General features: G+C 42.8%; 1 protein-coding gene across 1 annotated transcript in view; it reads right to left on the reverse strand.

Moving 5' to 3' along the window:
- The window catches only part of nrg3b (neuregulin 3b), a 221990-nt gene that overhangs the window by 88950 nt on the left and 114962 nt on the right, over window positions 1-18078 (reverse strand). The window contains 1 exon segment of the mRNA XM_084567348.1: window positions 15038-15173. Coding sequence (XP_084423474.1) covers window positions 15038-15173 — 136 coding nt within the window.

The following is an 18078-nucleotide window of genomic DNA, read 5'->3' on the forward strand; positions in this document are numbered from 1 at the left end:
GCCAGGTCCAAAAGTTTCCCAGCAGAACACTGAATTGTCACAAGATGGTTTAAATGTTATTCACTTCTCCTGTCAGTGGTTTTATTGTTGTGGCTGATGGGTGCACGAAAGCACAAATGCAGCAGAGAACATTATACTTCGTATGACTCATAAACTCCCCACACGCCACCACTTCTGTGGAGCACTCTGTCATGACACAATACATACATTGCGTTGCTTTCTACGAACGGCTCCCTGGAAGCCAGTAACAGCTCAGATTTGCATATAGATATGATGGCTTTGAAGTGGGCTCACACACACGAAGCACACTTAATTCAAATTCACTGTGGCTATAGCCGACGTGTGTGGATCAGCGGCCCCGCTTGCTGCTGGTTTTAAGGCCCATGTGGGCACTTCCATGCAAGATTCATGAGAATAAAAAGGTGAAAACTTATTTTAATTTCCCCATTTCTGTTCACAGCAGTCAGCCCCGCTATACAACTCCACATGGTACATCCAGCGCAGGCTGTAAATGCTGTTGCATGTACAATATTGTGTGTAATGTAGTAGGTTTAAGGTACAAGGGTGGCATATTAGCAGCTTGTGGTACCGTTGGAATTGCTTTAATGAGGTAAAACCACCGTTGTTCCTGACAAAAAGGGTTTTTCCTCTTCAGCTCCAGATTAGCTTGAATGTTTTCAGCTGCTCTTTCTGCTGTAACAGAATCCCCCGTCCCGTCCCTGCTAGTCAACGTCTATTTGTATTGACAGACGGATATTTATCCCCAGCCTGCTTGTTGTTTGCTGGAGAACATGGATTAAACTACTCTCTGGCTTGATAATTGATCTCGGCCGGAGACAGGTTGAGGTGGAACAATGGGATTTCTTTCTCCCTCCGTCTCCTTTCATTTGCGACTTCACTTAATTAAATTCAAATACAATTCAGAAGCGTTCCATCAATAAACATGGACGGTTCTCAGCGGTGCAGTGCAGAAGCACGAGACAAATATATAAAGACACCGCGCAGGTTATCTAACGATAAAGCCATTTATTTGTTTTTTCTTACATTATTATTTTCATTCGTTCAATTGGCGTCTTTAGCTGTTTTTCTGTTTTTGTGCAATCCCCTGCCTCGTGTTTCCCAACAAGCTGATCTGTTTATCCTATCTGATATCCTTCTGGGGATAAAATGCACAAGCTGCAGCTCAGTGAAAGCCCATGAAAAATGCTACAGAGAGGGCTCTACTTTTGTTCTGACCGAGTTGGAAAACAAAAAAGAGAGAGAGAGAGGGAGAATTTGGGGATATTTTGTCAGGAGAACAGAAGCTCATTATGTTTCATTTTTCCCGCTAAGGGTTATTTAATGACAGAGAAATGTGCCTTTAAGGATAAAACACACAGAAATATTTCTACTAAAGAGTCTAAAAATAAAATAATCTCTTTTTTAGTTTCTACCTGTAATGATGAGACCAGCGGAGCTCCCTCTGCTGGAGCTCAGATGACAGTATATCAACCTCTACCCTTCACTTGAAGCCCCCGAGACGGGAGAAAGCCACATGCTTACCCGGCATTGTCCCCCTATTAATAAGAAAATGTTATCACATGTAAATATCACACACCTGCCCCTGACACACCTACGCCTCTTCTGATTGGCCCTCTCGTCCTAGTGACATCCAGTAGTGGGCAGCCCTTGAGAAAACCTCCAGAGAGACCATCTACCCATCTGCATATTGGCGGCCGGCTGCAGAGATATCAAAGCCTTTTCGAACACGAGGACGTAGCTGTGAGGAGTCCACGCCGCGTCCACCGCTGAAGAAGACTCGGTCTGGACGTCAGTAATGAGCAGCAGCTGTTTATCCTTCACCAGCTGAGCTCACAATGAAACAACAGCAACGAGTAGATGCTGCAGGCAACTAACCGCGGCTGTTCAAATCCAACGCAGCCTCTCTGAAGCGGTCACAATCTAATGCTCCGTAAGTAATTACTTTATCAAACGTCTTAGCAAGACATCTGATAGAGAGAGAGAGAGAGAGAGAGAGAGAGAGAGAGAGAGAGAGAGAGAGAGCAGAGAGAGACGCTGGGTTGGTTGTCTGTCATCTTGTTTGTGATGTTTTTTTTTGAGGGGGGGGCTTTACAAATTAGATTGTGCACAGTTTTGCACAGAAATGTGTTTTTCTTTTTAGCTTTTAATGAAACAATATTTTACACTCTACGCCAGATAAGGACAGAAAATCACATGTTTTCCATTTCTCAGCTGAATGTAAACTGAAAGAAATTTGTTTTGTTTCATTTTCACGCTGCGTGTGTGTGTCTGCATCCAAATACATGCTTCTCTCGCAATAAAGCTGAACCGAACTTCTGTTTAGGAAAAATTCCTCTTGTGATACCGCAGCTATTGTGCGTGCTCGTTCCATTTTTCAGAGAGAATGAAAAACTGCTGGGATTATTAAGAGTGACATGATTTCAGAGTGAACCCTTCAGGGCACCACTATTAAAAGTACATTTTTACAAATAACAGTCCAGCACAGTGTGTGTCACCAAACTAACTGACAACTGTATCAAAGGACGCACATATGACCTGAAACTGTATGGAAGACTCACTTGATTGTGACAAACTTAAGCTTTAAACAATGCAGAGTGATACCTATCAGCCATAACATTATAACCACTGACAGGAGAAGCGAATAACATCGACCATCTTGTGACAGGTCAATGTTCCGCTGGGAAACTTCTGGACCTGGCATTCATTGGTGTGGATGTTACTTAGACATGTAGCACCCACCTAGACCAGACCAGGCACCCCCACCCCATAGCAATGACCCTCCTTGATGGCAGCAGCCATCCCCAGCAGGATGCAGCCTGACACAGACACACACACAAAAACGGTTTAAGAACAACTAAAAACAACATGAAGAGCAGCACAAGGTGTTGACCTGGCCTCCAAATTCACTAGATTCCAAACTGATCAACTATCTGTGGGATGATCCACAGAGGCCCCACCCCTCAAAGGCCCCCCCACTAACAACATTCTGTAGCCAGACACCACAGGACACCCTCAGAAGGCCCATGTCCATTCTCTGATGAGTCACCACAAGGGAGACCTGCACAATATTAGGAAGGTGGTCATAATGTTATGCCTGATCGGTGTAAACCAATATACACGACTTCAGTTAATGCTGTATATACAGTATTAAGTAACAGAAATATTTCTTCTATTGTCTTCTAATCTCAGTTAAAGAAGGATGCATCTCTTCTAAGCATATCAGTCCCTTCTAATACTGTGATCCGTCGCCTGCCAATAAAATAAACTGAGAAAAAAAAAGCAGCTAAGCCGAATATGTAAAGCAGCCTATCACAGACTAACACCTAGCCTTAACTGTCTGCAGGCGTGGGGAATATTCTTCACAACTCCTCCGTCCAACTCTCATTAAGTGGTGTGGCTTGCTTGAAAAACAAAGCCTTTGTTAGCCGAATGTGGACGTGTGAGTCTTTCATCCGCAGCGTTTCATCGAAGAACGGATGAAAATTAATTATGTGTTCCTGTGCGTGTATTAAAAAGTGGATCCATAAGGTCTAATGACAGATGTGCAGAAGGAGCTAGTGTGTTGGAGTGAATAATTCATATGTTGAGAGATAATGAAAGAGACATAGACACTGTGTTCCTGCAGCTGATCAGAAAGAAACTGAAGACGGGACATATGGGGCACCTCACTTTAATATTAATTAAGCGACGTGAATCTCAGGCTCTCCCTGAATCGGGATGTGCAAAGTCGATTGATTTTGTTCATTTGTGCATAATTTCTGATGCTCCTACTATAATCCTAGTCCTCCATCTAGGTAACCGCATCGTTTGCATACTGTAGGTCAGCCTTTCTTAGCCTTCTCTTCTCTTGTTATTATGATTGATCGCTCTCTATAAGCGTTGCTGTTAGAATCACCAGGACTCCACTGAACCTCTGCACAGAGCATCTACCACCACAGGAGAGCTGCCTCCATCCTCGAGGACCCCACCCAGCCCCAGCACGGACTGTTCACACTTCTACCCTCAGGGCCGGAGGCAGAGAAGTGTGAAATGGAGGACTGCTAGACTAAAGAACTCTTTCTCTCCCACTGCCATCAGACTCCTAAACAGCTGACACTAGTCTATAGTAGGAGTTGAACGACTTAGGATTTTTTAAAGTGGACTAATATGTGGTGAAAGTCGAGTTGACGTCAACCAGTCATTCACATAAAAACACAGTAGAAAGTAACGCTTTGCAACAATGAGATCTATATTCCAGACCTGAATACATATTGTAGCGTCTCACACAAAGGAAGCTATGGAGGCTTTTCTTCAAGGTAATTGAAGCTTGAACACAAACTACTGTCGGCTGTAGCCTACGTCAACACCATAAACACCGTCAGTATGATACATGTAATATGCAGCAACAACTAATAGAACACGACAGAACTGAACATGAACACATGAGCTTATTAACACTGTGAGCTGCAGATATGCCCATAAATCGTCATAAATCACATCATAAATAGTTGATGTGCAGCCTCCTTCTCTCTGTTACCACAGGACGTTTGGTGAAGTTGTTAACTGACTGCCGTCCAGAGGATTTGGACCGTTCCTCTGCTGGCATTAGCCTTTTCAGATGAGTGTGCATTGCAGTAGAAGAACAGACAGCTCATGTGTGTGTGTGCTGCAGATATGTATAGCCTGTATAAAAACATGCAGCACCTCAGCACCATCAGTAGCATTTAATAGTACTCCACAGTGTGTTGTTAGATGGGATAGTGTAGCAGCTAAAGGTCTAATAACTTTGACAATGGAATTCACCATCAAAAGCCACAGAAGATTTGGACCGTTCCTCTGCTAGCATTAGCGTTAGCCTTTTCAGATGCACTGCAGTAGTACTTTAGTTGTATTTCAGGACTGACATGTCACGGTAGTATGGGCTTCATCTTTAGTGAAGTATTTCCACACACTTGATGAACCGCTGCTAGTTTGCTGCAACGACCCACTGGGCTCCTCACCTGTCTTCTAGGAGGCGTCCATGTTGTTATTGTCACGTGATCAGAGACTGGTCGACATGGCGACAACCCCTAGTCTATAATCACGGACTGCCTCATGTGACTGTTTCCATTTTCAGTTTGCACATGTAGAATTGCACACTCATTGCTGACTGTTGCAGTTTCTATTGTATTTTGGGGCTTTTAAAATTATTATTTTGTATTTATTCTTCTATTTTATACTTTACATTGTTTGATATTCATTGTGGACAACAAAAGAAAGAATTTCATTGTACAGTGAAATACATCTCCTTGCTGTGCATATAACACTGAACAATAAAAAAATCCTTCCAACCAAAGCTGCAGTTCATTGAACGGCCACTAGAGGCAGGCTTCAAAACGAAGTCAATCCAGAGAGACCTCCATGTTTAAACACCCACAGTTACAGCACACATAAACAAATAGTCTCTATGGCTAATTTGCGCATTCATGAGGCCTATACAGGGGTTAATATCTGCATAGCTTATTCATTAAACTGATATCAATGACAGTGGGGTGCTATCACAGGTTGCTAGTTGTCTGCCTCAGTGCCTCCACTCACACTCCATCTCTTTGCACATTTTTGAAATAGCCGGGAGTTAGAACGAGTCAGGCACAGCCAGGATGCTTTAGGGCTCGTCCTTCTTTATACAGTCACTTATACTTAATAGACCGTTTGAACTGATATCTGAGGCCAGGTGACGTGTCCGTCAGAGAGCGCTGCCAGCAGGTGAGGTCTGCTCAAATGTTTACAATTGTGTCTCTTCCGTACAGCCGCTGGGCGGGGAAGTGGGGGACATGGCCCATTGGCTTTAAGCCTGGAGAACGTCCTCCCCAGCAGGGATGGATCAGCAGAGGAGCGAAAGCATCGTGGATTAGTGCAGCCTGTCAAGGTCTGACGGTGCAGTGACAATTTAATCGCTGAAACTGACTCCCCACAGGAAACGCAAGATGAGAGGAGTGGGGGAAAAACAGGAAGGTAAAGTTAAGAGGCTGTGGTCTTCATTTATATGATTCATTTTGTCATATCAGATTCTGCTAATGCTGCTGTCAACATCTCCTGGGTCCTGGGGAGGAAAAAAAAAACACACAAACAGGCTCACAGAGGCAGACAAACAAAGTCTCAGCACTCTCGGCCTATCCTTAAGCCTAACCCTACAGCAAACTACCAATAAAAATAGCTCTTTGCCTCACGGGGGACCTGAGAATTGCAGAGTTTCTTGTGCTTCCTCATCTTGAGAGGTGAGCATGTCCCCCAAAGCATTTAGATGAAAACACACACACACACAGTTAGCACCTTTCTTATTAAATACTAGTTTAAACAGTTCAATTAATTTGCACAGACGGGTTTTGAAGGACCTCAAACAAATCAATGTTCTTTTAAATATGATCTAATGGCTAATGTCAGCATAGTTTTGGATGAAGCAATCAAATGTGCAAATTTTTTGCCATGAATTATTCACGAGGACCGTCATCCTCCACCAACAGGTGGCAATTATTTTAATGTCTGATCAATCAGAGTCAAATGCAGAAAGTATAACGCAGACAACACAGTATCTGAGTGGAACTGCCACGGCAGCATCACTATAAGTGAGTCAACAACTACTTCTTTTCTTTTTTTTCTCTCCCCCAAGCTTCTGGCTTCACACTAATGAGGGAAGAAGTTACCATGGTAATAGCAGACACGAGCTACCTTTCCTTGCCAGGCTTTTAATGCTAGACACACAAAGGCACGAGCAGAGCAGAGCAGAGCAGAGAGTGGCTTCATCGCCCAGGCTGAGCAGAATAAAAGCGAAACCATTAAATGTGTGCTAATATTCAAAGACGTGGGGAAGCATACAAGCCTTAGGTTTTGTAAGATCAGTATCGGCGGCTGAGGTGAATCTCCTTTTGCGCGTCCAGTGTCTGGCAGCCACGTTTCATTTGCTCTGACTTTAACTACACTTAGAATTGAAGGCAAACTCGCAGTGCACTTGTCAATTTTTCATGTAACCAAAAGCGAACATAATTACAGGACCAGTACATCTGTTCTGAAATCTTTCTCTAAAGGTTCAATGTTTTAGCCGTTCTTTTAAGAGGCAACTAATCTTTCATACAAGTCATTTCGCCAAAGGTTTTCAAATATCCAATTAAAATGATAAATGCATCCTGTTACGACCTAGACCTGCATGTGCGCAGTGATTTTTTTCCATTTTGTGCTACCATTATGAATCTGCAAATCAATTAGAATCAAAAATATTCAAAACTAATAGTAATCAGAATCAGAATCAGAATACTAGCGGTTCATCAAGTGTGTGGTTCTTCTACTGCAAACGGTCTATTATGATAAATACTGAATTACCAGCAAAATTACACACAATGCCTTTCGTGTTTGGGAAGGTGGCGCCATCAAACCGCTTCAACTCCAAAGCTAACTTGCAGCAGCTTTGCATCATCTGCGCGGCACGTGCCAGTCTATGTGTTGTTGACGCGATGCCTGCACAACTTAGGAAACATCCTGCAGAAGGGAAGTGTTTTCAGTGAGGAGCTAAAGAGACTATTTTTCTTGCTGATTTTTTAATTTATTTTTATTTTTTTTGCAAGAGAAATGTTCCACTTAAGTCTATAAAAAGGATTTGGCTGCATGCGAGCAGGATGAGGCAGAGAGAATACTGCTTTGATAAAGCACATGTAGGTAAGTGGGCGTATTTATGTACATATAAAGCAAGAAAATATGCACATCATGCAAGTCCACATGCAGCAAACGAGAAGAAGAAATCATATCTATACTGTACTGCACGCCCCATTAGTAAACCATGCACAGCTTCACAGCGCCTGAATAATATTCCCATTGCTGAGAGTCACCAAAATATGACACAATGCTGCAGGTGGTGGCCAGAGAGCTGCAGTGCACCTTCATTGCAACTAATATATATTCTGCTCCCTCCCTCTCCCTCCCTTTCTTCTCTTTCTTTCTGTCAAGATGGAGGAAAATAAACTACTTCCAACCATTTCAGTCATAACTAAATACACGTGTGACTCTGTGCTGTAAGTGTTTTTTGACCCAGAAACAGTCAGCATGCAGCATTACTCAGGGAACGACGGTTATGGAGGTAACTAGATCTGCCATGGCATTGTCAAGCAGTGGCAGGTCCATGCTGCACTGTCACAGCCCAGGTGTCCAGTCGGCTGTGGGTTTTATTTAACTCTTCATGTGCAAACGCTGCGTTATTACACTGCAACAGTTCTACTAACCATATGGAAAAGGTACAGATAGGCCGTATAGTACTCCTTGTTATTTACTACTTAAATGCAAGAACTTAAGTACATTTTAAACGGTTATAATTGCACATACAATATACTGACCAGATGCATGTCATGTGAGACGTTCTGTATGTGATCTGTGCAAGCATTTCTAAAAAATAAAATCTCAAGTGTGACGTGAAAACCTGGAATGAAATCGGAAAGTGCGGGATAATGAGTTTTTCATGACCTTTCATGACACTTTTGCGACAGTCAGCATTTTCTCAAATCAAGTTTTAAATTAGATACACTCATACATATATATATATATATAAATAAAATAGGCTCTACCACCTGAGCAGCTGTGGCTCAGGTGGTAGAGCAGGTTGTTCATGTTCCCCAAGTTGCTCCCAATGACAGGCCAGCTCCCTGCTCACATTAATGTGTGTGTGAGTGGGTGAATAAGAGCCACTGTAAATAGCTTTGTAGAACTCTGTAGAAAGGTTAAAAGGTGCTTCATGTGTAAATGCAGACATTTTAGCCACAACATTATGACCACTGACAGGAGAAGTGAATAGCGTTGACCATCTTGTGACAATTCAGTGTTCTGCTGGGAAACTTTTGGACCTGGCATTCTTACTTAGACATGTAGCACCTACCTAGACCAGACCAGATACCCCGCCACCCCATAACAATGACACTCTTTGACAGCCCAGCAGGATGCAGCCTGACACAGGTACAGACACAAAAACGCTTTAGGAATATCTCAAAAAACTAGAAGAACAACACAAGGTGTTGACCTGGCCTCCAAATTCACTAGATCCCAAACTGATCAAGTATCTGTGGGATGATCCACAGAGGCCCCTCCCCTCAAAGGCCCCCCACTAACAACATTCTGTTGCCAGACACCACAGGACACCCTCAGAAGGTCCATGTCCATTCTCTGATGAGTCACCACAAGGGAGACCTGCGCAATATTAGGAAGGTCGTCATAATGTTACGCCTGATCAGTGTATAAAACCCAAGTATTTCTTTTCCATATCGGTAGGATCATAGGAGCCTGTATTCTCTCTTCCAGTGTCAGTTTAATTGAAAGTACTGTCCCCGTGGCAGCCTAACACCTCCAGCTCAGTGCTTCAGTGGTGGATTCACTCTAGACTCACCACCACTAACTGTCTGAGTGCTGTGGTGGGATAACAGGTGACGTGATTAGGGATGACGGCCAGCTCCACTACAACTCCCGATAATGTATTCCCCCACTCTTTTTTATTTTATTTTAGTATTTTCACAGAATATATATGCTTTCTAGTCTTTGTTCGCTCAGTAAGCTTGACGTCTCAGGGCCGATGGAAAGCGTGTCATCATCTTAAAATCAGAGGTGCAGATCAGAACCATGTCTCTCCTCCTCCTCCTCCTCCTCCTCCTCCTCCTGAAGGCAGATTTGATGTGAATCTGCAACTACACCGTTCGATATTTGAGATTTAAATTCTTAACAGTTTTGCTTAATATTTAAAATGGCACCGGTTCTTTATTCATGGATTTCTTTGAAGCAAAGAGACGCGGCGCTGGAATTTTTTTTCCATGGGGATCTTGACCCGTACTGCAGCAGTGATGGATACTCTGCATCCATATAGCTTCTTGTTAAAGCTTAACGATAAAAAAAAAGGATTTATAGTTGGTTTTAATGAACGTTTTCCTTTAACACAATCCAGTTTACTTGGTATTTGCTTTCTCCGCTGACACAGAGCTAAGTGGCTTTTTTTTTGTTGAGAAAAAAATGAGATCCTCTGATGTAAAAGCCAAATCTGGTTTGGTTTGATGTGTAAGTGATTTGTTGTTAATCAAAGACGATATGGAATTTGGCAGCACAGTGAAGTAATGGCTTGGTTTAAAGTTAATTAACACACAATGTGCTATAATTTCCTGCTATTCACGCTGAGGTAGCCCTGCCCGTGTTGAACCCCCCCGTACTACAAGACCTTTGAATTCTTCCGCATTTACTGTACAAATCCTCAGCACTGATGTGGAAGTAGGTCTTAAACTCACATTTGCATGTTTATTTTGGGAAGCCTTATTAGCATTGGCAAACATGTTCATCCGGCAGAGGGTGGCGGAGTTGGGTGGGGTGGGGTGGGGGTGGGAGGCCAGGAGGAGGAGAGCGAAGGAAATGTTTCATAACAAAATAAATTGATTTCCGAGTTCAAAACCGTGTTCTCGTCCAACGACTCGGGCGGTTAAAGATTATTCTGACATCTTTACTTGTCTCACGTTGGAAAATATCCAACCATCTATGCTCTCCTCCTGAGGAAAAGATGATGTCAAACAAGCCGGCAAGTATTAAACCATTCCTTTTTCTGTGCTTTAAAACAAGGACTGTAGAGGTCAGCAGTTCTCAGATCTGGACACTGATCCGTCCTTGACTGGAGGGATGATTGATCAACAGCAGTATCTCTGGCCCCCTCAAACCCGAGCTGAACCATCTGTCTTGCGTTTCATCTTTCTCCATTTCCCTGTTTTCAGAAACGCTGCACGGACGATATCTGGATTTATCTTCATGCACAATATCTCTGACAGGAAGAGGAGCGGAGGATAACACTGTGTACGCCGTGGCGGGAACATAATAATGGCACAGCGGCGACTCCGGAGCTATTCGTAGCTTTCAACTCATTGTTTTGGTCAGTCCATATGGTCCAATCCCCCGAAAATAAAACCCGTGGGCAGCCATTTCATCAAGCATGCTCACACAGGCTGACTGTTCAGCACCGACTCAGCAGGAAACAGCAAAGACAGAAGTAAACAAATGACTGGTTAAAAAAGCCGAACAAACGGTGCAACGTTCAAGGTGAAAACATGAACACATTTGACATGTGGTGAAGGCCGTGAACAATGACATGTTTCTCTGGTGAAAAGAAAAAAAAATATTTATTGACTAATTAGTTTTTGTTTTGGCCTCTTGCAGAAGTAATTAGTTTCCTTTATAAAAAGTGCAGCACAGACCGCTGCAGAAAATGTTAATGCGACCCAAATACCCCAGAAATCTTTTATTATATAAATATAATTCTCGTCCGGTAAAAATCATTTAGGGAGGAAAATGTTATTTCAGGATTTATTTCACGTGTCAAACATTTGACATTTATTAGGACATGGACAAACTTGTCGCTAATTAAATTTACACAAGAAGTACTATTCTTAAGATTACTTATTGTACTCTACTTGTTCTTTACTCAAGTTTTAATCTTATGAGACTTTCTACTTTGACTTTGGGCGAGAGGCGGGGTCCACCCTGGACAGGTCTCCAGTCTATCACAGGGCTAACACAGAGAGACAGACAACCATTCACACTCACACCTACGGCCAATTTAGAATCACCAATGAACCTAACCAGCATGTCTTTGGACGGTGGGAGGAAGCTGGAGTACCTGGAGAGAACCCACGCAGACACAGGGAGAACATGCAAACTCCACATAGAAAGGAACCAGTCGGCCATGATGGATTAGAATCCAGAACCTTCTTGCTGTGAGACATCAGTGCTAACCACCGTGAATAAACACGGCTTACATGTTCACACATCTGGACGGAATAATTCAATAGTATAATACACCAATCAGGAATAACATTATGACCACCTTCCTAATATTGTGCAGGTCTCCCTTGTGGTGACTCATCAGAGAATGGACATGGGCCTTCTGAGGGTGTCCTGTGGTGTCTGGTTACATAATGTTAGTGGGGGGCCTTTGAGGGGAGGGGCCTCTGTGGATCATCCCACAGATACTTGATCAGTTTGGGATCTAGTGAATTTGGAGGCCAGGTCAACACCTTGTGCTGTTCTTCATGTTTTTTTAAATGTTCCTAAAGCCTTTTTGTGTATGTACCTGGGGGTACCTGGTCTGGTCTGGTCTAGGTGGGTGCTACACGTCTAAGTAACATCCACACCAATGAATGCCAGGCCCAAAAGTTTCCCAGCAGAACACTGAATTGACACAAGATGGTCAATGTTATTCACTTCTTCTGTTAGTGGTCATAATGTTATGCCTGATCTGTGGATATAAAAACAGAAAGCTTAATGAAGATCGTGGATCACTTGTTGCACGTTTGATGTTCAGATCTCTAACATCATTCATCGTCATGAAGCACAAACACAGCCTGAGTGGACAGTAGTAAGTCATTAAACATCCACATTGCAGCGATTTCTTACTTTAATGATCATACTTGTCTGCGTGGACTTCTCCCAGGCAAAAGAGCCAGCCTTTCAATAAAAGAGCTCACAAACCTGTAATCATTCCTTCACACACCAGGCACTCAGCTCCGCAGAAATTGGTAGACAGCGTGTCTAGGTTAGGCCCTCCAGTCCTTCCTGAGTCCTACATTCAGTCATTCAGCTGTCGCTAATTATAGCCCGGAGCGTAGATGCTACGAGTCTTCAGGGTTTCTGGATGTCGCTGCGCAGGTGACGCGTCGAAACTCTCGTGCGTTAATATGACATTAAACGCAGGCTGCAGCTCCCTCCTATCATTTCATCCTTGCCAGCCTCAGTTGTCTGCACTCGGTGAAGTGATATATTATTATGTTATCAAATGATCAAGTGTTGATTATATGAATACTTGAATCAGTATCATTTTATGTCATGCAAAATAAGATTTATTGTATTTTTTTTTTTTCAGAGCTATGTCAATGAACCAAGACTGCTCCAAGATTTCTTTCTTAAATTGCAATTTAAGTACAGTTTCATTTAAATTACCTCATCAATTGTCTGTGATTAACAGAGTTTTTAATGAAATGCATATTTCCTGTCTATTTTTTTTTACTTTTGCTCAACAGTAGTCTTGCTTAGAAGCTTGATTCATGCATGCTTCACTTATAAAGCATCAGGGGTTCTTTTTTTTAATTTTCATTTTATTCTTGTTTGTTTTTTTTCGAATGAATTCCAGGTGGGTGTACTAATGAGCTGCTTTTTTTTATTTTTTTATTTGGCGCAACTCTTCCCTCGGAGAAAATTTCTAATCATGTATTTTAAAAGTGATTTAAATGGAGATTTGAAGTGGATAGGACAAGACGACATGCGGGGAATAGTGATGTGTCATGCACAAAAGAGCCGTCTCTTAAGAGTCGATGCTTGGTAGTGAATCAGAAGAGTCGATTCCCATCCAGTGAGAGCCCACTATTTATTTGCCTTTTGCTCGTTCATCTCTGATTGCTTGAGGAGGGGGGAAGAACTTTGTTTTGATTGGCACGCCATGTGGCCAATAACATGTGAGGATCATACCATTATGTGAAAGCAGAGAGAGGGGAACAGACATTGGGAATGGGAGAGCAGCATGTCTTCACTGCAAAATGAAAATATATTAAGTGCAGGTTCCACCACAAGCCTGCACCAAGACATTTATACCATTTGTTTACTGAGTTTGATTCTGTTTTTGCGTGTATGGATTTGATTGCTGTGCTTTGTTCATTAAAGTTTTATTGAAATATTAAACAAAATTAAGAATGCTTTTGTAACGGAATAACTGTACAAAATGAGACAATTATTAGGCTTCTCATAAAAACATTGAATGCAAGAGGGCTTCTCAACACACAAACTATGTGTATTTGCTGTGTTGGGCTAAAATATCAGGCTATAAACGATACTAAATAAAGAGCCGTTTGGGAGTCGACTCTTCTTTTGGAGCCGTGGCAAAAGAGTCGGCTCTCAGAAAACTTCCCATCACTAGCGGGGAAATGTAATGAAGAGAGAGGGTGAGAGTCCAACTGCTGCCATCTGATTACTAGTGCATGTATGTGCATAAATATTCAATTCGCATTCAATTACTTTTGCTTTTTCGATGGGTTTGGCTCGGGCAGCCACAGCGATACACTCGCAGAACGTACCATTAGTGAATATAGTGTTCAAACATGACTTTCTATTCTGTTTATTGCATATACGTAACCCCTATAAACCTCCTGTAAAAACACTTTGTCGCTTCTGTTCTGAGTGCTACACAAACAAATGTTACTTACCCTTTATCACAAATGTGAAGACACATCACTGGGTGCTATGACAGAGTGACAAAACAGGCTTTCTAATGAAGGCAAAATAGCCGTCAAAGCCACTAAAAATAACCGGCGACTGCAGCGGCTCCTTAAACCAATTTAAATTAGGTAATTGACGGCATTTTAGTTATAATGATGTGTCCAAGTGCAGCAATTTATGCATTTGCTGGAGCTAATTCCCTTGGGCAGGCACAGCGTGAGTGGCTGCCCGAGTAAAGAAAGAAAGACAATAAAAGTTCCAGCTTAAAATCTATTTTTACCAAAGAAACCACTTGAATTAAAATGCACTGGAGAGTATCAGAGAAAATTGATCTCGGGGTTAATAATGTACACGGGGAGAAAGCCATCCTAGAAGACTGCTAGAACTTCAGAGTGGAGACAGAGGTTTGTGCTTCCGAGATGAATCCGTGTGGAAATATTTCTTTCCATTACTCGGCTACGCGCGGAGATCAGAAGAATCAGCCACATCTAATGCCGCCAAAGCATCTCTGATCCTTCGGTTAGTAGTTTGGGTGATTTTCGATCTTCAGTGCATTTTAGGTGCATTTGCACAACGATTTTCCAGTTTCATGTGTTTCATCTCTCTAAGAACGTAGTCTGCCAGAGTGGAGATGGAAAAAAAAGAAAAAAAAGGAAAAGCAGCACGAATGAAAGTGACCCAAGGTTGGAGATTTGAGGGGAAGGGCAAAGAGAGGAAACATCAGTGCTGGGAAGGAAACAAAATGCCTCGCTCAGTCACCCACACACAAACGCACAAGCACCGGCGCACTCACCTGCAGTGTCTGTGAACCCCAGCCACAGTTTCGATGATGGAACATTCTCCCTCGTTCAGACAAAAGGCCAAGTCCTTGTCTTCCACGCATGGCTTGAAGACCTCCGAACGTAGACTAGGAAGTGTCGGGGCCAGGGCTGGAGACGGAGACAAAAAGAGACAGATTTGGTTATTTTTGGACCGGATCAATAATAAAAAAAAAAGGGTCCACTTCCTCAGTCTTTTGCATCTTAAGTCGCAGCTAATTGGAACGGGAAACTTTCTCAATCAGCTTCTTTGATGTGGGACTTCACATGGCATGCCATAGATTTCTTCTGTGTTGCATATTTTATGTGGCACCTTTTAAAAAAAACATAAAAATAAAACATTTTTATAGCAAAATGAATATAAAAACAAACTGCAAATGTCCGCCCCATTGCAGAGAACTGCGGAGAGCAAAAGTATGATAGGCCTGAGAAGTTTTTAAAGTCATTTATAGGCTTACACACTGTTCCACTGATGCACTGAAGGCAAAAGCTTTATCACCTTTGGATTTGAGGAGGCTGTAGGGTGTAAGGAAAAAAGGGGCGTATTTCAAAGTTATGCAAAGTAATTGGTCTTAACACCTGAATACTTTTTTTAAAGTCTTTGTTGTGGACTCAGGACTCAGTGGGAACACTGATTCTTCGGGCTGAAGGATAGTTGGCAGGGCAGGAACAAAATTGGTGGCGGAGATGTGAAGGACATCACAGAGATAGCTGTTGGTCATTCTAGTTTCTCGGTCTGAAAAGTAAGCTAACGTCAACGTGCAGTGTCCGTGGAATCGACAAATCTTGTTTTATGGACATGCTAATGGTGCAGCTACGGTTGTCTTTGATTAATCTTGTGCTGTGGAGAAGCTGCAGGCTGCAAGACGCTAGCCCCACCTACTTCTAAAACTAAATAGTACGATACAGTCAAGTGCAACTTCCATGCGTGGCCCATGCTCCGTTATACGCTGAGAATCAGCTGCATGTCCGAGGACTGTAGTTTTTTGCACTGCTGTATATAGAGCTGGATCTACTGCGGGTTTCCGTTAGCAGTTAGCAATTTTTTTTTGCTGCAAACAGCACAGGGCTGCTTGGCTATCGCATCTATGGCGTCTATAATGATTTATTCTTTGTCCTGAAATGACCACTGTGCTCAGATTGAAGACTTCAGTCCCTGTTGATTTCTACGTCTAAGTGGGCTTAAGGACGGAGTAGCCCTGGGAACAACGTCCTTCATTAAGGACTGATTAAAATTAGCATTTTTAGGCTCGATGGTTTCTGACTTTGTCCTGCTGAAATAGAAAAAGCTAATTACTGGTCCGACTACATGAACATGCGTCACTGTCATCAGCATCGTCATGCTGTTTGTTTGTTTTTCGTTCCATTAAGCTGCATAAAATGAACACATGCCGACCACTGGAATCATTTTAGAGGTAAGCCAGTCTCACTATATGTTCGCCCAGTGCTACAAAGACACACAACAGAGCGATGGGCCTGGAGCTTTAATTCTCCTCAGCTACTCTGACCCTGAGCGCCTCTCACATAAAGACCATGGCTGTCATGTACAGCCACTGCAATGCAGGGTCCTCCACCCTGCGAGGCGTGCACAGCAGTCGGACAAACACGTCACGGCAACATGTTAGCAGCGCGCGCTGGCGGTGTGCAGATGTCCCATCATCAGAAATCATCCATGCACAAGTATGCACAAGTATGCACACATGCATACGGTCACAGAAACGATCCCTCAGCAGCTCTCTTGTGCCATCATGTAGTCAAGCAGCTAAAATTGGATTGACTAGTATTATGCCCGATACCTTGCAAATACAATTGGATTACGCGAGTGATTCTACTGTCATCCGTTTATTCTGCGTGCACGGGCACCTTTTAAATACAGAAATACACATCTGCTCACACACCATAGTCTGCCACATCTTTTATGCCTGATCTGCTTTGCGTGTCACACTTTTTCTTTTTTTTTTTTGGCAGACTTCCCGTTGACCAATTGCACGCAGAGAAACAAAAACTCCGATAATCCGTTTGTTGTGCCCCAGTGTCCAGCTCAATCTATGCTTTGTTTACGGCTATTGATCGATAAATCTGGGGCTCCTGATGTAAGGCCCGAGAGATGATGAGAGATCAGAGAGAACACAAGAAGAGATATGTGCCGCTCCAGGGACCGACCGAGAGGAGGCTCTCCTCTGGCAGAGCAAAAACTTTGGAAGATATCGTTTAAAAGAGTTCCCCCATTTTCTCAAAATGACAGCTCTTCAGACGCAACGGCGGCGTCTCTTCTTTATGTCAAAGTGCAGCGCTGTAATCTATGCGCGGATAATCTTTTTGATTGCGAGCGAAAAAATCAGTTTTGGATCAGTTCTTGTTTTTCAGACACCAGCGTGTGATACTTATGAAAGTAGTCCTCAAGCCCGAGCTGACTCTTTCGCTCACTTTTGCTTTAAAGACACTGGATTGCGTGTTGTATTATTAATTCTACAAACTCCCAGAGTGGAATGTTTAAAAGGTTATCTATTCCAAGATGCAACATTATTAATAGAAAATAGAACACATCGTCCCCATTGGTGCGGACGTCCCTTGCAATAATTGTCAGCGCTTTTCAAGTCCCTCGTATCTTTTATTCAGAAAGCAGCCGCGACTAAATGTGAAAATTAACAGAACTGATACTCAAAGACATCGCCCACTACGTCAGGTCACTGGTTCAGGGTTTTAAGCGCACAGAGCAAAGCTTTACCGACAAAAGAGGAAATTGATTTTGTGCTGTGGGGGCGTAACCCTTCGTATATTAACATATGAAAAGCCAAGGTCATGCAGATACCAAACAGATCTTTACTATCTGCATAATCTGTGATAAGACACATGAGGAACTTCTTAAACCTCCGCGAGAAAACCAGAGCCGGCGCAGAAAGCTTTTCCCGATGTGTCATTAGAGTATTATTTCCAGCATCGTCTCATTTGTCACACGCTGTTGACAGAGCAGAGGGGGAAGGATTCGAACAACACAAGGTCACCGTGGCACTGG

The sequence above is a fragment of the Chelon labrosus genome (genome assembly GCF_963514085.1).
Source record: "Chelon labrosus genome assembly, chromosome: 19".
Classification (NCBI taxonomy): domain Eukaryota; kingdom Metazoa; phylum Chordata; class Actinopteri; order Mugiliformes; family Mugilidae; genus Chelon; species Chelon labrosus.